General features: G+C 42.2%; 1 protein-coding gene across 1 annotated transcript in view; it reads right to left on the minus strand.

Moving 5' to 3' along the window:
* The window catches only part of HCN4 (hyperpolarization activated cyclic nucleotide gated potassium channel 4), a 135,752-nt gene extending 112,335 nt beyond the window's left edge, over nt 1-23,417 (minus strand). Inside the window, exon 1 of the mRNA XM_057421096.1 lies at nt 23,304-23,417. Within this exon, the coding sequence (XP_057277079.1) occupies nt 23,304-23,386 (83 nt within the window). The 5' untranslated portion in view covers nt 23,387-23,417. The remainder of the gene's footprint in view (nt 1-23,303) is intronic.
* Between the last annotated feature and the right edge of the window lie 1,080 nt (nt 23,418-24,497).

Raw genomic sequence — 24,497 nt, forward strand, 5'->3', positions numbered from 1 at the left:
CTGATGTTTCACGGTTGGGTTGAATTTCAGATCAATAGCAACAAACAATCTCCCATGCAAAGTCAGCTGAGGTCTCTCAGGCTCCAGCAGCACCCACCTGGTCTTCATGAACACCACAGACTGTATCCCATGAAGTTTATGCGAAAGCTGATGTGAAGACACAAAATATGAGAGTCCTCCTAAGGTCCTAAAATGGGGATCCTCAAAGCCTGCACAGCCTCTGTTGAACTGAAACATGAAACAGTTGATGGGAATTATTATGCTAGAATACAGCTGTTTACCTTTGTGCCCTTGACAGAGGTCAGGCTGGAGATGCTGGAGGTGAGCGTGTTTCCCAGCACATGCATGGCATGGATTTATGCTTGCAATTCCAATAATTCTGCCTTCTTGAATCCAACCCTCATTGTAGTGTGCCTCACTGATGATTTAAAGCATTTGATTTACTGATCTTATTTTACTCTGCCTGCAATTTCACCTCTTTGCTCAGATCTTGCCAGCAGGTTTTCATTACCAAATAGGTGTGGTTTTTAAACAGGACAACTGCAAGTCATCATCATAAATATCAATCTTGATAACTCAGCTGAGCAGTCTATGCTCTTGTAATGTCATGTGTCATGATTCTGCTGTGGAGATGAACCCCATCTCTGTGCTGTCAGCTTCTCATTCCTTTATTGATTCTCCCCTATTTGCTGTAATTGAGTTTTTATACTTCCCTTGCTCTTCAGTACATAAATGCCTCTCAGAGACACGGAAAGAGACAGACCAGGGATTTCCACTTCTCATCCCCTCTCAGCAGAAGAGGGTGCTGTACGACATTGATTAAAATAGATACTCCAGCAACTGAGGCAGGCAAGCTGGGGACTGCCTGTCCAGGTATCAAACCACATACTGCTCACATGTCAGCAGGTGACTGTAGGAAAAAGCTTGAGATTCATGTGATTCTATATTCTTTACTTTCCACTGGATGGGGAAGGAGAAAGGAACAACCTGCAATTTTCCAGCACTGTCTCCTCCACTCTGAGTTGCCTATGTTAAAGCAAGCCTTAAAGAGAACTCTTTATTTGATTATACAGGACTTTAAAGAGGCTCCAGTACATGTCACTGTTCTGAAATGAATGCATGTTTAAAATCCATATTCACCTTTAATCTAGTAGGGACTCAACTATGTTTACAGCGATGTGTCTGTAGGTGCGTGTTTAAGGCTTGCGTCCTCAGCCTGTAGCCTCCCTGCTATTACTACTTTGACCACGACCCCAGTTTCCCGCAGGGTGGTAGTTACACAGATCGCTCCACACACGTCATGGGGGCTCTGGCAGCACAAGGAGTCAGACACTGTGCAATGCTGCTGCTGTCCTCAGTGGATGCTAACCAGAGTTAGCCACCCCTGAGGTGAGAGGCGGGGAGGTGAGGGCTTCATTTCTAGTTTTGCCTCCAGTTTTACCGTGTGATCTCTGCTTTCCAGTCTCTGGATAGCATGCACCTGCTGAGAGACCCTTACTAGCCAGCTCTGAGTAGATACAGGACCCCTGCTCTCCCCAGGAGGTAGCTACACCTCCCCGACTCTCCATGAACTGCCAGGAGCAACCTTTGAGCTGCACCTGGCAGCCAATGCTGATGATCATCTGCTGCTGCTGCCCCTTTCTTTCAACATGCTAGGCAGCCTCACACTCTGCTTTTATTCCCTGATGAACCACACCACAGGGCTGGTCAGCTCTGGCATGAGACACTGCTTGCTGCTGACCAGACGCTGCTGCTCTGCCCATCCCAGCACAAAGCAGCAGCAGACTGGTGAGTGACTGCTTACTGCTGCTATCTACTGGCTGTAGCCAAACCGAGCAACTGCGTTCCTGGGCCATGAGACTGGCAGCGAGAACTTCTCATTCTGCAAAAGCATCCCTGCAAGGGCTTCTGGAAAAGCAAAAAGTTCTCACTTTAAGAGCTTCCAGCATAATGATTGTTCTGACACTCAAGTAACACTATGCATATTCATGCTAGATTAAACCATTTCTTTGGGTTTTTCTCAGGTAGTTTCGATACCTCCGTTTTCCAAGGTATCAGTTGGTAATTTGGCAGCCGTTTTCAGGTCACGGATGTGTTTGTCCTGAAGCAGCAGAACAGTTTTGGCCTCTTCTTTTTTGTGTGCTTCTACCACCAGAGAGCAGCAGAATGGTTCTCCCAGCGCCTGCCAGGACTGCTGCTGTGAATCACTGAGGAACACATTATATAAGTGAGATTCTGAGGCTCATGCTCACAGTGGAGGTGGACAGCCCTTCCATCCATTTATCAAACCCCATCAGCTCTCATTTCCAGACAGATGAAACCGGGCCCAGTCTGAAGCAGAAGAGAAGAGGCTTCATCCAGAATAACATGCTGAAATTCTAACCTCAATACAGACATATAATCCCCACACTGTGTTGCACTGAGACAAGCTAGTTCTTTCGGGTTTTAATTTTAATATATGGGACTAGCCTAATTCCACTCAAGGAAAAGAATATTCACAAATAAGGGTTGAACTCTGCCAAATTACACCTAGAACCAGGGAAACTACATTCGCATGCCTCGTGGTCATAGTATCACAGACTGGTTTGGGTTGGAAGGGGCCTTAAAGCTCTTCCAGCTCCACCCCCCCTGCCACTTTCCACTAGACCAAGTTTCTCCAAGCCCTGCCTAACATGGCCTTGAACATTGCCAAGAATGTGGTCCAGGGTAATTATCCTGTAGATACTTTGGCATCATTAGGAGGGAGATCTCCCTGAACCATGGAATTCAGTTCTAGGTTTTCAGTTCTTCCTAATGTTTAATAAAATAAGGGGATGAAACTGCAGTTTCACACACTGATCTACCAGCTGGCAGATGTTGAAAGACAAGAAGTGTTCTTCATCCTCCAGTTCAGCTCTCCCTTCTCCTTTTCTTGCACTCGTGGGACCTTCACAAACATTTCTGTTTGCTAATTCAGAGAAAAAGTGGTGTTTGTTCATTCTGCTGCTTTGCTTGTCTGACATTAGTAGACTACATCAGTTTATTAAAGCACCCGACGAAAGCCAGAGGCAGTAAAAGCAGGAGAGCGTAGGAGGTGGCTGGGGAAATAAAGCTTCCCGTTTTCAGTAGCAGTAACCTTTTGAACAGATTCACTCTGATACACAAAATAGCAAGGTAAGGGAGAGACATCAGGAAGGGATTCCTTGCTGGGAAAGCTGCTGAGATGTTTTCAGAAGGGAGCACTGGAAGCCCTGAAGAACATTCTGTGCTGGGCTCCGACTGGGCAGTACCAGATAGTACCTTCAGATGAGTCTCGGGACTCTAATTTCAGCAGCATATGTAACTCCCTGAAAACAGGATGAAGCAGCTGTGATTCGCCTTCCAGGGCAAGACACCGTGTGAGAAGGGACACAGCAGTGAATCACAGACTGAACCAACCTCAAACAGAAACCAGTCTGCCTAGCATGTTGAAAGAAATCCAGTCTGTATTTCCAACTCCACATACAGTGTCAATTCCTCAAGTGCAGGGTCTCTGCAAGATTGTCATACCTGCCAGCCAGCACCACCCTGCCAAACGTGCTGCAAAAGGATGCTGTGGACACATCCCTTACAAAGTGTTGCCTGGGCCTTCAGGTTATGATTGGCTCTGACTGGACTTCACATGCAGCAGTCCTGTCAGAAACATGTTACTGCCCAAGAGGGCCACTGATCCACTCCAGTAGAATTCCTGCTAATTTACAGTCCAAGGAGTATGGGGCTTGTTGTTCTGCTATAAGCTTTACAACAAATGCTTTGTTAGGTGGGACAAAGGCAGGCAGATACCAAGCGGAGTTTCACAGCTACTCTAAAGTAGATTCAAATTCCTCCCTGCTTTGTTCCTTCACAAAAGTAGCTTTTTCCACTGAAGTCCCACAGATTGTGCTGAAACCCAAGATACGGATTTTCTTGCCTGCGATAAGTGGCTACAGTTCCACTTTACATATTGACTGACCTATTTAAGAAACAGGCAAGTCCTAGGGAGCACGCAGCATACATCAAATGTGGCAGCAGGAGAGCAGAGCCTCCATTCCTACTGATGGTGAACAATGTGCATTTGCTTATACACTTAAGCTGCAAACTTCCTGAAGCTGACTGGTGCAATCAAGGGACAAAGTATCTGCATTATGCCAAGGTACTCCAGACAAAAGTCCTGTGAACAGTCCTGCCTGTGAAGACACAGCCTCTCAGGTTTAGAATGGACAGGTCAGACGCTCTGATCTGAGAGAGCTTTATTGCACAGATTTGTTTTAGATTCTTTTTTAAGTTAACTGAATGAAATTCAGTGTAGAAATGAAAGCTGGAAAAGAACAGAGAAAGAATGAAGACCTGACATAGCTCTGAGAAAGAAAGATGTGGACTGGGAATCTGTCCCTAAACTTCATGACTTGTATAAAGTATTAAGTAAGCCTTATATCCTCTTACTAATAACAAACTTTAAAGAGGGCATTTAGAGTTAGTACAAGAAGTTAGGTCTTTTGCCTCTAATTTCCTTCATGGGAAGCTCTTCCAGAACATCCCTGGCTTGATGTTTAGAAATCTCTTTTCCTACTTTTTTGCCTAAATTTTACTTGTGGCCAGCTTATGTCCCTGTATTGTTGTCACAGAGTATCTCAACTCATACATGGTTTACATTACTTAAACTCCCTATGCTGCCACAGCAGATTCAGTGGGATTTAGCCCCACTGTAGTTCAATAATTCAGTGAAGGGTTGTCAGTCTGCTCTATTTCTGTAGTTTGTTCTATTGTGATGGGCTTCATTGTGGTGATTTATAGCTAAAACCAGGCCCTGCTGTGTTAGGCACTGCATAAAACATACCTTGACAGGCAGCTGTTGTTTCAGAGGGCTGATGTTAAAGGGTCAGAGAGCAAAGAGGGGATGATGGTGGGAAGGTGATTTAATCACTAGTGACAGCAGGTGTAGGACCAAGGTCTCCTCAATACCAATCCCCTTCAATGTACCAACGCTCTTTCTCTGTTACGACACTTCAATACGTCAACTAATTTTCCACTTGCAGCGTTTCCCCTTGTCACTGTCTATGTAACACATAACACCTCAAGCAGCTCCAATCTAAACACACCAGTTCACGCAGTGCAGTCCAGAGGTCGTAGAGCTGCTTTTGGGAATGAACTCTGCTTTCCCTCCGGGGGAAAGGCTGCAGGTTGCAGCCAACCAGCTCTGGTGTGCCTGCACACTGACAAGCAGGAATCTATAGGTGATTGTGTTTATCTTGCCTGGGGCAGTTAGAAGCACACGGTTTCAGACACAGCCATGCCTTGTTTGGGAAGGTGCCTGTGTATCTGAGGTGTGAGGTCAAAGGCTGATGCAAAGAATTAGTAACCAGAGCTTCCCTCTTCTGTTCTCAGGGCTGGCCATGACTCCTGAATCTAGTTCTATTTAAACTGGCATGCTTTGAGTCCTGCCACTATCTACCCTGATAAATAAGGCCGCCGTCATTCCTCCCCACAAAAAAAACTAATCAAAAGAAGTTGGATTGTTCTTACAAATAACTTGAGGGCAGTAGCTCCCCTAAGTCCTACTCTGTGTGACCACGGGCAAGACCTGAGGACAAACAGAAAACTGGAGGTTAAGTTTTCACTAAAACAGAACATCAAAAAGGAAAAAAACCAAGCCATTTTTAGGGAGAATGTGCAGCAGCATTATATTATGAAACAAGGAAACTGTAAGATGTCATCTTCCTCACTGTGGTGAAATGCATTTACAACAGGGTGCTCTGTGATGGGCTCCTGATTGTCATGAAGACATTGACTGACTGATTTCATAGAGAGTTTAGAAAAAGGCAACACAAGTGATTAGGAGCTGAAGGGATTAACTTGTGAAGAGAGGTTAAATATATATAGCTTGGCTCAGCAATGACCAAGGGCCTGTGACAGTCACCTACCAATAGTTGAAGGGTTTGAAAACAAGGAGGGAAATTTAGTTTGTTATAAAGTACTATAATGGGAAGGAAGGGAACGGGAATGGAATAAAGGCAGCATAGGCTAAAGCCCAACAGAGCTCCCCAACAGTGAGATGTTGCTGCTACATGACCTGTGCAACCAGTAAGAGAGAACTGTTGAAAACTGGTGGAAATTCAGCTCTTGAACACAAATGTCTAATTGGCTCTGATACACAGAGCTGCAACACAAAGGGAAAGCACAGTTGCCCTGGAAAACACTCTGAAGTCACTGTAGAAGAACACTTCATCTATTTCAAGTTCCTGGACAACTCTTTTGAGCTCTTAATTGCAAAGAGGCAACAAGAAAAAGGAATCAAACGGTAACAAGAAAAAAGCAGCACCAGCCTCTGTGAACTTGGGCAGTGAACATAACAAATGCACTGGCATCAGCAGGAGGCTTGTTCACGCACTGAGTGACAGCATCTGCTATGGAACAGAGCCTCACAGTGACAGTGATGATAAGGTATCTTGTATGAAAAGGCACTTGAATGAGTCCAACTATTCTTAATTTCCATGCGCCTGTCCTTGAACGCAGCTGAGGAGTGAAGTCCAAACTGAGGGAAGCAACCTCTATACAAGCACACCCTTCACCCTCACCCCTCAGTTTTCTTTTGCCCATATATTTCCATTTTCTGAACAAACTGAAACTGGGCCAGCACTTGCTAATGGCCAGATATCCCCACAGAGCTCTCACAAACCAGACTGATCAGAGAACCTAGCAAGGGAGACTGTGTCTGTCAGTCAGTGCCTGTTAAGTTACTGAAGACAGTCTTCATAACTCTATAAAGCAAAATGTTACCCTAATTTAGGAAAGAATTTCACCTTACAGCTGGAAAATAGGGAGAATGACATCCCCTATTTCCTCACAATATGATGGACCTGACAATGACTTCTAAGGTAACCTCAGAGATCTCTAGAAGGAAGTGCGAAGGGCTCATGTTTGAGGAACTCACAAAAGGTTCTCTTTACATTACAGCTCTGCAGAGAGACGGCATTATGGTATGGACAAAGGCTAAAAATTCTCACCTTTCTACAAACTGTTCCACTGCCATTAACTGGTATTCCCCAAACCAAGACCAATAGTCCTAATTATTCCAAAGTCCAACTGTTTATTCTTAGGTAATAAAGGCGTATATTGAGTAACTCTATACAGGCCTGTCAATACTCCAAGAGGTACAGTAAGTATCAGGGACAAGTGGTTCTTCCAAAATCTCATCAGACAGTGCTTTTCAGCAGATGATGATTTGCAAGACTGCTGCTCTGGCCCTAAGGAGAGCAGCTCAGGATATCTTTAGAAATTACAAAGTATTGAATGCACACCTTGGAGAAAAAGCAACACAGATACAATCAGGAGATCGGTTTCAACTAAAACTCTGGGACTCTGCTTGAAAGGACTGCCTTCAAATTTCCAAGCTTATCTCTTGGCCTTGTGTTTTTCCTGTGCCTTGAAGACGTCTGTGCTCAAAGCTTTTCCCCTTGGACAATAGGGGCTGCAAAGGAGCCTTTTCAGTGTGTCAGGTCAATAGGCCAAAGACTGAGAGGGATTTATGCTATAGATAGTAACAGCATCAAAGAGACCATTACATCTTCAGCACCAGTAATCCCCATTTTAAAAACTCCATTATCTGACTGGGTCTTCATTTGCTTGTCACGTAATCCTTGTTGTTGTGGTAACTCAGAATCGAGTGCTGTCAGCTTAATAGAGACAGTGACAGAACTGCCTGGCCCCGAGTTCAGTCAGGTTGGTTATGGGCAAAGAGAGAAAGAAAACAGACTAATAAGGAGTTCAAAGCTGTGAACTGAGCAACAGGAATAAAGTCTGTGAAGAGGCTGCCACAACTCTGAAATACTTATCAGACTGTCTTAGGGATCAACTCTTTTCATGAATCATTCAAGATCAAATCCCTGAAAACCTTTCAGTGTAGGTCATAAACAGCAGCCAGATTTGCTCTCTGCATCTGAGATCACTGCACTTCTACAGAACCCAGTGTCTGCTCCAGGGACAATGGTAAATGGGCTCCTTTATTAACCAGAAGACCAATTATTTGCTAATATTTATATCCTCTTCTATGAAATTAGACATCTTGTTAGAAAAAGAAGATCCAGCACCTCTCTGTTCTTGGGCCACCAGTTGTAGTATAGTCCAAAGTGGCACAAGGCTCAGTGTATCGAGCTACACAGGAATGTTTGGGTTGTTTTGGAGGATAGGAGCTGTAAGTCAGGCCGATGTCTTCGCTTTGATCAGAAAGGGAAGGTAGAATTGGGGCTTATCTCTCATCAGAAAGGAAAAGGAAAAGCAATAGGCTCGGAAGCAGAACATGGCTTATCTGTGGAGGAATCCCTCGCTTTCAAAGACTCTACTCAGTAGCCAAAAATAAGAGTCAAACAGAAGAGGCTGAGAATCAGAGCGATCATTCCTGGGAAGACCCTGTGAGGTTTAAGAAAGACCATGTTCCTGAGTGCATCTATATCCCAAATCCGATCTCTACAGCTCACAGCCCTTGGCAGCCTAGTAAAAAACAGGTTTCTGCAGGATTAGGGAAAGATTATCACAAAGCTCTCTTACTAAGAATGTGCTAAAATAGGGAACATGAAGACCAGTTATGGCACTAAATGTTGTCAGATCATCTTTTAACTCTCAGGAATCAGGATGCAAAGTATGTTCTAAAACAGCTTTTGTAGCTACAATGCCTCGGGCAGACCCAAGGCACAGAACCCATGACTAAACAGTGCACAACACCACCACGAAATGAGAAAACACAGCTTCCCCCTTCACAAGCAACTTCTGTAGCACTTGAATGAGTCCAGCTGAACAGTGTATAGCACTGAACTGAACAGTGTATATAGCACTGAAAGGACTTATCACTCAGCTGTAGCATCTGACTGAAATATGGACCTTCTCTATTGGGGAACAGCTAATTAGTCTTGAATTGGAGCAAAGTATCCAGTGGAGCAGAAGATGCAATGTCTAAAAGCATTGGTCAGGAGCAGTCCATGGAAGATGAAGACACTAGAGTGCTTAGGAAGTCAGTCAGTTACTTGGCGGCCTCAAAATTAGTTAGGAGCTCAGGAAGGAAAGACAGCTCTGCCCCAAGCTGCTGTATGTATTTAGGAAGGTAGAAACAAGTTTCTCCCTTCAGAAAATGATTCCAGTTGTTGATTAGTAAATGGTATGTGGTAGGAATGGATGCAAATTCTCTGCTGCTGCTTAATGAATAGCTGCTGGCGTACATCACGGCCTAAAGAGAGATGAGAGCTGAATTTTCATCACTGGAGCTGCAGAGGGTGGGGGAAAGCATCATCCTTCACTGTCACCATAACAATGGCATGACGTTTCTTTCTATCTGCAGTGGTTTCTTTCTATCAAGCAGCCTCAACAAGAGTAATTTATGGCTATGTGCTCCTCATTTATTCTATTCTGAGAATCTGCAGGAAACAGCAGTTAAAGAAATGGGAAAATAAACCCAGATTTCAAATTGCTTTGTGATGACACTTTGGAAAACAACAGAATTGCTTTACCATAAATTGCTTGCAATGGTCAGACTGTAACTGGCTTCAGTAGATTCATTTCATTTGAATGAAGGGAACAGAACTCTGCATTCACAATGCCAGCCAGCACATGAGGCACCAGGAGAGTCAGCACTCAGCTTTCACAGACAGATTCAGCTTTGTAGTATCAGGGTCCTCAGCGCACCAACAAGACCTTAAGTGTCCCATGAGCCCTACCCAAACAAGACTTGCTCTTTGCTGACCTGAGCTATGTTGTAGGTGTACCCATTTCCATGCATGTTCTCAAGTTGTTATTTGGCTTTGCTGGACTGATTTTGGACCTGGCTTGTTCTTCGCCTGAGGATGGCTGGACTGTTGACAGAATCTGTTACTGTCACCAGCCCTGGCCTGCTTGCCCTGAGGGACTCTGCCCCACTGGTGCCCCACTGGGAAGGATGCTGCTCCTGCCTGTGCTGTGGTCTTCCTCAGCTGCTGGCTTGCCTTTCCTTGTGGAACAGCCCTGCCTTCACTGCTCCCTGGAAGTTGGTATAATTTCACCTACAACCTCCTTGTGAGGGCAAGGTGTGTGTGGATAAGATGGATAGGGATGCTTGTGGGTGGAAATAAAGTAACAATTCTTCCACAATTACTTTCTCATTCATACTTCTCTCTTTTTGCACACATTCATCACATAACTCACTGTTAGTAATAAAATTAAACTGTAGTCTCAATACTAACTAGGACAGGGAAATGATCTGATCGATCTGGGATAGGGTTAGAAAGACAACAGCAACTCAAGAAAGAATGGCACTGATACTCAACCTGAGGCAGAGAACCTAAAGAACCAACCTAGCTCACATTGCTCACATCAGTGGACAGCCAGAACCAACATCTGCTCTTGAGTACTGGATAGAGAGCATTAAATGATCTTGGTTCTGGTCCCAGACAAAAACTGGATTGCCTATTAAGAACCAGATGAGCCACGGAAAGCAAACTTTCTCCCTTCTTAGAGCAGCACATACAAGCACAGGACAACTTTTTCCGCTTGAAACATTTGATAGATGTGTGAAAGTCTTCAGGGCTGTTAGATATTTATCATTAAGCAAATCATACCTATTCAATGGAAGTGCTGTCACTTGAAAAAAGGGACAAGCTTTTGGGCAGGTAAGTAATCTGAAAGATGCATGTGCCACACTTTCCCATATTAAGCTTTTCACAACATAGGCACAAACTACTTCCAATAGGACATACGCCTCTCTAAAGATATTAAAGGATGGGTGGGTACACTGAAGTATGCTTCAATATCATAGGGTGATTTGCCTTTGTGCTATATTGATTTTAAAGTAATGAAATCATAAAACATCAGTACAACACAATGAAGATAAACTTGCTAACAGTGCTGAGCTCACAACAACCTGTACTCGTGCCTCAGTCAAGCACATGAACTGCAACAATGGTCATCTTCCCAGCAGCCTTCCTCCTAGGAAACTATATATACTTCTTCTTGGCCTTCTTCAAGAAGAGCATTAATATCCCAAATTTGCAAATAGGGTCATACGCCATTTCATGACTCCACCAGAGTTACACTTGCTTAGTTTCCAGTCTAAACACTAGGTAGCTACTAAGCAAAGTAAATTTCAAGAGTAACTATCACATTGGGGAAGATCTCCAGCAACAAAACTGCCTTAAAGCCAGAACAGATTTAACTCTGTAAGGATTACATGTCACACATACTCAAAAGCCTATTTCCTTGCTCTAAAGTTTACCTAAATAAAATGAAGGTCAGGATTTGTGCACTGAGCTCCAGTGACTTCCAGCTTCTACAATTACTTGATAGGCAACAGAAACTAGATAAAACTTCATGCTGTTCAAATCCCCGCACACCAATGCCCCTTAAACAGAATCACCATAAAATCACAGGAGAGTTTGGGTTGGAAGGGACCTTAAAGCTCTTCCAGTCCCAACCCCTGCCACAGGCAGGGACACCTCCCACTAGAGCAGCTTGCTCCAAGCCCCTGTGTCCAACCTGGCCTTGAACACTGCCAGGGATGGGGCAGCCACAGCTTCTCTGGGCACCCTGTGCCAGTGCCTCAGCACCCTCACAGGGAAGAGCTTCTACCTAAGAGCTCATCTCAGTCTCCCCTCTGGCAGGTTAAAGCCATTCCCAATTGTCCTGTCCCTACAGGCCCTAGTAACATGGAGCCTTAAAATTAGTCAAAAGCCTTAGCAGGCTTGTGTGGAGCAGGGCTTACAGAGATTGGGATTCTGGCCCTTGCAGTACTTCAATTCTTCATTGGAGTTAGAAATAAATGAGGCTTTTTCCTGCAGTTAAAAAAGGCACTATGCTTTTCAACAGAGTTCATCTTCCTGCTGTCACTGACAGCAATATACAGCAGAGGGACCCAAAGTCTTCTGCAGCTGTGCTGGAGCATTGTGCTGCACACAGCAGGAACATGGTGAGGACAGCCTCTCACAGCAGTGCAGGAACTGGGACACAGACTGACAGGGAAAAGTCTTTTGAGCTCAGTCACCCAACACACCAATTAAACAGCAGCAAGACACGCATTCTAAAGGCTTTTTTTCCTCCCATTGTTAAAGGTTTTTGAAAGGTAGATGGATGGATCAGACCAGTGAATAAGTGGGACAGTGGCAATGCTTCTAAAATAGCATCCCCAACCACTAATAGGTCCTTTTCTCTGTACCTGAAGGGTAAAATGTCAGTTTTCTTTGCCTGTTTTCTTGTTGTTGCTACTACATATAGCTCTGAAAATAGATTTTTACCGTAAACAGCTCCTGGGGGAAAGGTACAATTGATGATGGTGTCTTGTACAAAGAGGCACCCTCTTGGCAATCAGACTGGGATAAAAAGCCATTTTCTACACCATGTATTTTATAGATTTTTTTTTCTCCCCACTGAAGTAAAGCTTTCAGGTTTCTTTTGAGTTTGAGTCTGTATTAGCCTTGAAGTATGTGCAATAATGCGGACCAGCTTTGGCAATACTTTGTACACTGCACTGGTCTGAGTATGATGCATTTCCTTTGGTACTCCTTCACAAGCATGTATTTACTTCTCTAATTTGGTCTTTTAGCTCATACTGAACTTAACGAGTGGTGATCCAGTATTTTATCTCAAGTCAAAACCAGGACAGGGCTACAGAAGCAGCATTCTCAGAGGAGTCCAAAGTGTGATATTTGTTAAAAAGCAAACACAGGAACAGCATGAAACCTTCCCTTGCACTTCAGGCACCTACTGACTTGGGATACAGTAAAACAAGTCCATCGACTGCTGCTAACCATGAGCAATCTCAAGCTGCTGCACAACACATCTCACCCCAGCTGCACTCTCAGAGCAAGACACAATCCAAGCAGCAATACTCGACTACACAAACTGTAGAATAAAGAAAGCAGAATGATCCCTGTCTGGCAATAATCCAAAGTCGCAGTCAAACTATCTTAATCCAATATCAGAGTAGCAAAAAAAACACAAGCTCAAAAATGAGGCTTTATTTCCAGAGTCTCTATATAGATATGCATGTATGTATGTGTGTATGTGGGCAGTGAACAAGGAAATACACATCAGTGGCAGGGTTTCTCTTCCAATATATGCCCAACCTAAATCGTGCACTTTTAAAACAAATTCCACTTAGATATTCATACACCACATCCACTGCTATTCAGAAAGACACCTGCAAGAAAGCTGCACACAACCCCCACATACCCACCTAGATCTAGAATACCAGGAATCTGCTTATTTTTTGAATCTGTGGTATGGATTTACTCTTTATACACACTATAACCTACAGCTTTCATGAAAAATTACCCCTTCCAGCTACAGAAAGAAACCTTCTAAAGTGAAACCAGGAATTTCATAACACAGCAAAAACCAACCTGCTCCTTCCCCAGCCCATGTTGATGTAACCTGGGGCATAAGACAAGTGATGTTGAGCAACACGGACTAAAAATATGCTGGGAGTCAGTATAAAATGAAGTTTTGTACCTTGACTACCAATGGCATCTCAAAATCCTTAACTGGCCTACATCATGGTTCCAAAAGCAAGTTAATGTTATTAAGGAGTATATTTCCTTTCACCTGATCACCTTATTCTCTCTTCTACTCCCATCAGACTTCTCTACCACCTACTACAGATATACAAGGATGCCTTCACAGCCTCGCTCAGGGTCAGATGGACTGAGCTACAGCTTCAGGATCTTTTCAGAAAGAACATCTACTTTAGCTTTACCCCTTCAAGTGTTTCAGACAAGGCCTTTGAAACCAAGAGACCTATTTTAAAATGATGACTGCCTAACAGTTCACTTAATGATTTCTACATATAAATATATCGATAAATGCTATCTTCTGCCACCACCCCCCAAAATAAATAACAATCTGTGTCTGTGATGTTGGAAGCTGCTGCATTAGAGAAGTACCAAATATTTTGAGAATCAAAAGAAAAAACGAATGAGCCCTAACTATACTGTTGAAGAAACTGTATTTAAACTGCCACCGCTGACAAGAACATCATTCTTCCACTAAACAGGACACCCCTAATAGTACCCAGTATCTTAATGGATAATCTCCTAAGGGGCTTGATGCACCTAGAAAGCTGTAGCAGGGATTTGGAGACTTAAACCAACAGATTTCAAACCTTGCCATATGCTAACACATCTTACAGCAAGAAAAAAAAGTACAAAACGTGTTGATTCTTTTACATACTCGAGTTGGAAGGTCTCCAATATAATAATCAGGTATTTTTCTTACTTGTTTTGAAACTTTATGCTCTGTCAAGTACTTTTTTGTATTCTGACCATGGTAAGCAGTAGACTCTTCCCAGACAATGTACATAACCAGAGACTAAAGAGGGCTCCTGGAATCACACCAATCCTGCTAACTACTTTGTGCTGATGTATCTAGTTCTGTGGCACCAGAAAAGGATCAAATGGTACTGACAGCTCTCTATACCTTCCTGAAGGACACTACTCTGTCCATCAAAATGTACCTTCCAGAAAAGGGCATAAAGAAAGAGAAGCCTTTATGAGTCACTGGCAGAGCTTTTCAACGGGAAGATTTTAGAACTGTGAGAGGCAACAGCTACCTCTCTGTGACTTTTAACAGCTGCAAGTCTTCCCACTGACTTTAGTGAGCTTAATGGAGCGACAGAAAGGCGATTGCTAAGGGGACAGTGAAACACTCAAGCAGTTTTAATGCAGACTTAAATCTTACTGAGTTCAGTGGGAATCCTACACATCTATACTACATCCATTACCTTGCACCAGAATATCTTTCAACAGCGCTTAGAACACCACGAGTAACATCTGTCACTTGCTTACGTACTCTCAGTAGGGGGAAAAGTATCTGCGGGTCAGTTGCTACCCACCTACACGCACACAGATTCGTTGGCAAATGTCAAGATGATGTGCATCTTGCATTTGAAGCATAAAGTGAGCAGATTTGTCAAGGTCTGTGGTTCTTTCTAGAGGATAATAGTGATGAATGCATCACTCAGATGTATGATTTGTTTGATCAAACATGGATGCCTGCAGTGTAGATCTAAGTCATTTACTCATCTCTCTTCATAATCAACGGAGGCACAATTCATCACTCTAAATGTGCAACTCTCTAATGGGCTGGACACTCTGGTAGTGTCTCGTTCTCTCCAGTGACTGTGAAGTGAGCTATACTGTGACCAGCCTCGGTGTGAGCATCTGACAGGCAAAATTTTACACTAGAGAAATAAATGCTACCCTTGCCACCAGGAAAAGCTCCTGCAGTCCCCTGATAAACTAAATAACTGAAGTTGTCAAGTGTAGGCATGTGTCTTCAAACAGCAGAGGCTTCAAGCACTGAGGAAGACAGCTCTCCACCTGATCATCTAGCATGACAGCTGCCCCATTCAGCTCTAACTGCTGTCACCTGTTCTTCCCTTATGGGCTGATCTTCCAGGCAGTTCTGAAGTTGTGCCTGGAGAAGGATGAACAGAACCAGTGACCTGTTAAGCTGCTTAAAATGTGGAATGTGATTATATACTGCCTCGAGTGCAACAGTCTCTGGACACAGGAGCATGAACTAAAATCCCAGGTTTAGAGGCTAATGGATGGTTGCTATCGAAAATACAGAGACGGAGGAGGCACAGGGAGACTGCAGAGCTAAATTTTTTCTTCAATAAAATGAGCCTTATCCATATTGTTTTGTAGTTCATAATACTACAGAACACACAAGTCTGTAGATGCTTCTGTTACTTTGAACTGTGAGCACCCTGAGCTGGATTTATGCAACCTTGGTGTGGGTTTTCAGAATGCAATGGGAGTACGCTAGACACCTCTGACATGGTTTTCTGCTGGGAGAGGATTTGCCCATTCACAAGGAAATCCTATTCAATAACCTTGTAGTGTCAATGCAGTCAGAATTAATCATGTCCTCCATTACACAGGGGATAAGTTTCCATATCCCATAGGAATATGCTGCAGCCTTGGCAGATACCCTTTCCCTGAGTTCCTGATTGTTTTGACAAGTAGGGTCAAAGTGTGTACCACAATTGCCCTGAATTCTGAACAACTACAGTGTTTGGTGAGTTGAGGTACAGTAGCAATGTCTGACTGACGGGAACCATCTGCTGCGTTATCTGGAAAACAGATCCTAGTTGGAATGAAACTACATAGCTGGCAGAAATTCCTGACTTTTCCTATGATCACAATAAGCAACCAGAGCTGGATTCCTTTGTAATTAATAGAGATATAAAAAAAGTTTAGTGTTACTTAGAAAGTAGTTTTAAACTATCAACTCACACTGCCCTCCCTCCCCTTGCAGTAGGAAGAGATCACAACTGTGAATTCACTTTAGCATTACTTCTCTCTCTTTACAGCCATAAAGCATTCCCAATTTTTAACTGGAGGACAGAGGTACAGCACAGACTGAGGAATATACACTATCTTTCCAATGCAAAGAAGGCTTTGGGACAAACCAGGAAACAACCCCCCAGGTTTGTATGGCTCTGTGTTGTAGGCTCTTCATTCATTCATTAAGCCCTTTCACAGCTACACAAAGAACATCTCGCAATAGAGATGCGAAGAGGAAAGGCAAAGACTACCACTCTGCTCTGCCTTGCAAGCAATATCAACAAACAGATTTTATCACTTTCTCTCTTGCCCTCGTATCAATAATCCCAGAGAAATTACTACCCTGCAACTTCCCTCCATGCCCTAAAACCAGTCCTCTATGTCAGCAGACATAAAGCACCTCACGTTACCTATTTTCTAGATGTGATTGCAAATCTGGGGCATAAACACTGGGTCAACAAAAAGTCTGAGACCAAACAGACTACTCTATTGACTACCTAGGTACTGCTGCAGATGTGTATTACAGAAGAACACTCTTCCCGTCAGTTCAAATTGCTGAATAATACATTGGTCTGCCAGCCTTCGGAACACAAAACTAACTGGAAATCATTTTAAACTCAGTGAACGAATGTTTTAGAGGCAGGATATGGATTACTGAGATTCTGACAGTATTTCAGAGCCAGGAAAAGGCTGCTGCAAATTGACTAAGGAGAATCAAAGTACTCCCTTGTTCACAATTTAACAAAACCCAGCACCTAAACTGCATCCATTTGTACAAGTGATGCACAAAACCAACAAATACAGGTGTTACTGCTTTCCTGGGAATGCACAGGTTTTCCATTTGGCAAAGCTTTAGCATGTGGCTTCTTGCCAAATTAGAATTTGGGGCAGAAATTAGACTTTATTCTTACTACATAACAAGAACAAACAGGAAATCAGATTTCCAAGCAAATCTGTCTTTATGTTAGAGTTGTTGTCAAAGTCATTCTGGGAAAAAGGGGAAAGAAATAATAGCTCTAGATCCAACACTTAACAGTGATAACAAAGCAAATAAATGTGCATCTGCACATACAAATACACACAGGAAGACATTCAACCTAACCCCCAGAGGATCCACATACATGCAAAGTCTTTACAGATTCCTTGTTTTGAACAAAACAAAGATTGGCAAAGTGAAAAATAATTTATCTGTCAGCACAATACAGAAAGCACTTTGGTAAACTGAGACAATTTAACAGTGTGTTTTAATACAGCAATATGCAAAGTCATACATGTAGAAACAAACTATGGAAATAGCTGCAGAGTAGGGGACTGCACCCTGACAAGGCAATGGCCCTGAAAAGGACTGCTTGCATGGGCATGGCTTTTGTGACCATGGACTATAAGCATCAGGATAGTGAGGAAGAAGTGTGAAGATCTGGGGAAAAAACACCTTCAAGTAACAAAAGAGTTCAATATGTTTAATCTGCCATAAAAAGGGATCAAGAGCAACTGCCAAAGCAAGAAGTCATCCATATGACTTCATCAGTCAAGTATGCACAGGTACCACACACATGTACAAAATACTGTGCAGTTTAAGATACATTACTTCCCAATCAAGCTCACATAAATTGTGTGAGCAGGCTAAAGAAATAATTTCATAATTAAGTACATTCATAATGGCTATTGGTACTACTTTAGAAAAAATAACAATGGAACAATGTTAGCCAAAACTGCCCACCTGCTGTGTATGGGTAAGGCTTTAGGTATCTAAATTAAACAGCAGCATTCAGGCTACAGTCACTTGTGTCTGCTCAAACATCAACTGGTAACTGAACTCTTCCCAGACAGATTAGATATGTGCCCTTCATCCTTCTGTTCTCTTTTTTTAACTAACTTAAGACTGCTCAGCTCTGCCTGCTGAAAGCAAGTCCTACACTAGCTCAACTTTAGTGCTTATTTTCCAGCTTGGAAAAAGCAAACTGGCTCCTGCTAGGGCCTCTGTGAACAACCAACAACTCGTGTGGCTCCAGAGGTAGTACTGCCCAGTGTGCCATAAATTTAGCTAGCAGTATGTCAATTCCAATTACAACTGCTCCAAGGAAAGAGCCTAAAAATAGAGGCCTTCCAGGTGGCTAAGCAGACGGATCCATTTGCCATACATGGCAGAACAAGTTAGCCTTTTCAGACTGAGGAAAAACACGGCTTTCAAACGAAATCAGAACACTGTATCTGAGAGATATGCTTTAGTTCACCTACAAGCTGCAGTAAGAAGCAGGAGGTTGAATTCTACAGCCGATGGTAGACAAGTCAGGCTATTTGTTCCCAACAGAGTCTCTTGTTTCTCAAGAAACTGTATGACAGCATTCCCTAGTGCAGCACACAGGTGTGTTACCTAGATTGCGATACCGCTTTCCTCACTATATCCATCATACAGCTGTATGCTAAGCAATATGACCACATGAAGTTTGTTCTTTTCCCTCCTTTTTCCTTGAGGTCTGAATTCTGAGGACTGATCAAGAACGGCTTCTTCGTGTGGTGAGATTACAAATCATCTGATAATGTCCACAAAATACCTCAATACAATTGTAAAAATAAATAGTGTCCTGCCACTGTGCAAAAGGAAGAAGAGGAATGAATATTGAGCAGCCACAGATCCAACCAGGCATAGCTCCTGTCTCCAAGCCAAATTTATAATTACTTTTTCTATTTTATCAAGTTTCAAGCAATGCATATCAATGGAGAAAGTCAGCAAGAACAGTTCTGAAGTTAACATGAGTGTAATGGAGTTTGTAAACTCTCACATAAGAAAGCGTCAGCTGGAACCTGAACTCCCTGACTTGTTCTCTTTCATGGGCAATGACTTGCCAGTGTCTTCTGGATCTTCACGTTGTTTGAGAGAGCATTTTGAAACGCCCAGATAGAGCAGTATGTTGCCTTCTATTTATTTAGACTTCAGACTAAATTTAGACTTCAGACTCCTCTTTGGACATTTCTTTCTTCAAGGTTCTTCTATATCCTTGCAATAATATATCCATATACTTCAATAAGTACCATGATCCCTATGGCACATGACCCAGGTTAAGCTTGAGAAGCTGGAGATCCTCAGCATTAACAGATACTCCCACCTTTCTTGTAAAAAAGTCTAACTTACAAATTAAGAGCTTGGAAAATATTACGTGCACACTATGAGCATCTACACTTACTGTCATCCTAGACCAAAAGAGGCAATGAAGTGGCTCAAGAACTAGTGCTGATGCTAAAAACCAGCACTGGTGTCTATAAAATGCCAGCAAGACAGCCTTCATGGAGTAAGAGGGCAGCTGCTCACCTGTGTCTATTCCATTTGAACATATAGCAAGGCCGAGTTTTTGCATCTCTTCATTGCTTTATAAAGTATCCCACAGCGCTCATGGAATAAGCAAACACATTCTAAGGCATTCCAAATTACATAGTTCATCACAACTGGATGAACCCTTAACTCTCACCTCTCAATCCTTGATTAGTGTTTTTTTCCAGAGAGATTTTTAGGGAGAAAACATTACTCATTTACACATTCATGAGCTGATGATAGAACTTCCAAAAACTGATCAAATATATTGTGAAAAGATGTTTTCTATGTGCTTTAATGGGAGAAAATTCCTGACAGTTTAAGTCCATGAGCTTGGCTATGAGGCTGCTCAGTTTCCATCATGAATGGAAGTTGCTAATAATCTTGTATTTCCTATTACAGCGATACAGAGTTACATTTATAACCCATACTACAGGGAAAGATACCCTGTATTGTGAATCAGGTCAAAGTTGCCTGTTGCATGCACTTCTTATCCAATTTCTTCTCTGGCTCACAGGTATAAGCTGGGGGGATGGCTACCTAAACCAATGCTGGTGCTCGATGTGCAACATTAGCTAGTGACACCGGTGTGATAAGCAGTATAAAATGGTCAGATCTGCAAAAGAATCTCTTCTGATCTATAGAAAACTGCCACCTCTTGAATACTTTTCCCCCCCAAACCCATGCTGAAAACTGCAAGCAGTGTCTCCCCATGGCCTGCACCACTTGCTGGCCTCTGATTTTGAAGGTTATTCTCACCAAACTTACAACCATTTTAAGGCAAGATAAAAATCTGCATTTAAAGCGTACGACAGTGTGATTCTAATGGTTGTCTCCTGGCATTTTTCATGCAGCTGAGGATTTACCCAGTTTGTCTGCTTGCATTCTGACAATAGGGAATGATTTGAAAATCCTTCTTCATGGAAATAACAACTGTGTGATAAAGTTGTGCAAGATGTGCCAAGTTCAGAGCTCAGTATCGGGAAATCGAGTGGCACTTCATGGTTATATTAAATACAGATGAGTGGTGCCTGGGCTGAAGTGATTAGGAAAATCTAGAAAAAGTCACTTAGCAATTAAGTAACAGACAGAAGCTGTTTCACGACATGTGTTCTTTGGGTTTTTAAGGCTTATTATTAAAGCAGTAAGAGACAAGAGGACGAATGTAAGCATGCTGGTGGAACGAGTCGTATATGTGCAAAACTCACAAAATCCTAGTCCCCAGTTGCTGTATATGATACACTGAGAGTTTCTTCTCATTTGGTTTGTCTGGATGTCTTTAGAGACTGAATAAAGAGATTTTGTTCATCCCTTTTAACAGGATGAATGAAACTGCTTTTTTTTTTTACTTATTTATCCCACCCCCAAACTGTAATATTGATAAAGACTGGTGCCTGGATTTTGCATCTGAAATTATTTCCTCCATGGCTAATACAGCATATGCTTCTGTATGGTTTCTACTATTCAAAGAAGCAACTAGAAAAGCATGATTTTAAACTAAGAAAAGGACCAAACAGTAGAACAATCATACATGTGCAAGGTAAAGATTTGTTTCACTAGACTCCAGGCTACAGCAACAGCCAGTAGGCACGTTCATGATGCAGTCTGCAGTGTCTTCCAACTTGCATTGCCTTTGACAAAGTGACACCACCTGCGTACATTCATGTTCCAGGATGCACTCTTTCTGCTGTTTTTACCCTCGCTTTTTTATGTACATTCATCCCATTTAAAGTTGCAAGACTGCCCTGTCATCCTCTTGACTTTAGCCAAACTTGCCCTCTGTCACACCAGGAAGTGATATGAAACCTCTCAGAATCCACCATCTTGCTGGCTACTTTGAGGGAGCAGTGAGTATTCCTGGGAGTGTTTTGCTCAGTGTCCCCCAGTTGTTTTCTTGTCCCTTTATTTTTCACTCTTTAACCCTCACCACTTTCTCTTAACTCATTTGGTTTTGTCCTTCTTCCGGGTCTCTGTTTCTTGTACTTCTCTCTCCCTGCATTTTGGGGGCAAGGAGGGAGAAAGAAGGTCCTTACTTTACTAGGGAAAGCCTGCTAACTATTCTTAAAGGGAGGGAATAATGACTAAAGTAAAGACTACTTTTCCTCAGAGATCCACTATAAGAACAGGGAAATCCTGTATTTCCCCAGTATACTCTCAAGGTTTCTAGCAGGCTCAAGGCCATGTTGGCTGTAAAGTTCATCTCTAGATAGACTCTGTCAAACAACAGCCCATCAGATTTTTTTTTTCTTCTTGCATTTGTCTAATCGCTTTTCAGACCCACGTAAACTTTTGGCATCCACAACACCCTATGGCAAAGAGGTCCACAGACGACTTGTGCACTGCTATACGGTCAGGTTATGTGTTCTGTATTTACAGCCTACTCTTTGTTGCTTTTTAATACATTAAGAAACAACAGCCTTACAAAACTTAGACCTGATGGAGAAGACAAGCTACAGATGGTGTCACCTTGCTATGATGTTTTGAAGGGAAATGAAAAGCCCAGACAGATTTGAAGGATCATTTCCTCTGAGTGCTTAGCTTTACTTGCAAGAGTGAGCCTGCACTTACACAAAAAAAGCAAATTTAAGTATTCTCTACTGTGCACTGTGCAGCAATACCTTTAAAATTGCCAAGTATTCTCTAATTGCTTCTATATTGCTATTTTAAGTACTGAGCCTCTGATATAATGGTTTTTACTCCATTAGTGAGATATCTACAAGTAGAAAGGACAGCATGCTCATCTGGCCCAGTACCTTCTCTATGGCATGAAACCATCCTTCATACAGCTAGACTGGACTTTCATGGCCATGAGCACAAATCGTAAAAACAACTTTCAAGCTGTAACTACGAAGACAAATAGGCAAAGCTCACCATCATGCCAGCAAGCTTCATTCTGCTTTGAAGGTCATTTAATGCTGCAGCTTTTGTGATACCTTACTTCTAATAAGTCTCTCTGATCACCCAGGGAGCATGAAGAAATACATGAAGGATATGTAGGAATCACACCAAAATCATCTTTTGGGGGCAAGAAATGCCAGAGTGGTAGAAAGTTTAGGTGACTTTTAGATCCCCTAAAGCAGTTGCTTTCAGAGTCCCATTACACAGAACATGAAGCAGATTCTGAGGCACTGGAAACATAAGCACAATATAAAACAAATTCCTTCCAGTCTTTTACCCTTTCAGTTAAATATTCCATCAGCCTCTTAAAGCACAGATACAAACCAACTGGCATTAACACTGTTGGAATTCAGACATTTTTACAGCCACCTTTATAATGAATGTAGTAGAGCCATGAAAATGTTGTTTAAACAAAACAAAAAGCCAAACCTCTTGCTTTGCAGCATGTGAGGGGAAGAAGCAGCTTGAGAATGATCTCCAACCTTCCGCTGTGACCCTGAGCCTCGCTTCTGTTTGGCTATCTTAAAATTTACATTTTTTCTTGATTTATGTGAGAGCTTATGTGAAATGACATTTGAGTTTTCCACTGATATCAGGTTGTTGTTACATGTTAGAAAAGACCTTATCTCTGGAATGCTAAGATAGGAAAACAAAATATCTTCTATCACAAATGGCACTCCATCTATCACACTTAATATTTTTTTTCTGAGAATAACAACTAAGATTGTGCTTATTTGCTGCCCTATTGAGGTCTTGTGTAACAACAACAAATAAGACTGAGAGGTTCTCATTCTTACCTTCTGCCAAACAATATCAAGAAGAAATCAGCCGAAGCTGGCAAAACTCTTCTGCTGTGAACTTGCTGAATGACTGGGAACATACATGGGTTCTGCAAAGAATGACAATAGGTCTCTCAATTTTCATGCAGGAAGTAAATCAGACAGAACTAAATTGCTGCCTAATGTATTAAAATTAACAAAAATGTAACTTGGAGAGGACAGAAGACATTCTCAATGTACAAAATGGTGATACTATGCTTGGCTCTATAAAAACATGGGAAATCAAAACCTGTTCCTGTCCAAGAGGTACTAAGGCAGGCTCAGAGATGAAAATGGGTTATTATAAAACTGTATCTTGAAGAAACATCCAAAACTTAGTAGTTCTTGCTTATTTGGAAAATGTTCCAAATAAAATCAGGGACAATGGCGGAGAGTTATGTTTGGCCACCTGTATCATATGGCAGCACGGGAGATTGATAAATTTATTACGATACACAAGAAGATGGCACTCAGGAACAGGGAGATATCAAGTGCCTGATAATAATTCATAGAATTATTCTGTAACCTCATAGAATTAAAGAATATTATAGAATATATAATTCATAGAATTATTCTATAACCTCATAGAATATTCCCTTATGTTGAATGCCTTTGAGTCAGTCAAATGCAGGAACTGTAATGTTGTTTCACACTACTATTGCCAGTGAGGTTTCACCAACGCAGGCTAAAGGGAACCTGACAACAGTGTACATTAGAGTACAGCAGAATTTCTACACTGTACTACATGCAATCCAGTGTCAAAGCAGAGGTCTGGAGAAAGAAGAGGTCATTAAACTGGAGCAAAGAAAGATTTCCTGCATAACCACACGATTCCAATTAATATTCTTCTACACATCCTGATTCTGTCATCTTTGCCAAGATGGGAATGCCTCCAGTATCTATTACACTGCAAATGCTTGATAACCCAGTCCCTGGCTCAGAGACTCCTAGCATAGAATTTTTAACTACCTCTCCTGGAAGTTACTTGCACCGTGCTGCAGGAGAGGAAGACCTCCATTTTATATATGGTAAATATGAGTAACTACATTAATCTTTAGCTGAAGGTGAATACTGTGTTATATAAGCACATCCCTGCTCCTATAATGCGATTCATATTAATATAAAACATAAGGGGGATTAAGCAAGTAAATTAAATTATCATTCTACTGCTTG

Source organism: Pezoporus wallicus, unplaced genomic scaffold, assembly GCF_028554395.1.
Source record: "Pezoporus wallicus isolate ANWC-B61680 ecotype Strahan unplaced genomic scaffold, APGP_CSIRO_Pwel_v1 contig_7731, whole genome shotgun sequence".
In the NCBI taxonomy this organism is placed as follows: Eukaryota; Metazoa; Chordata; class Aves; order Psittaciformes; family Psittacidae; genus Pezoporus; species Pezoporus wallicus.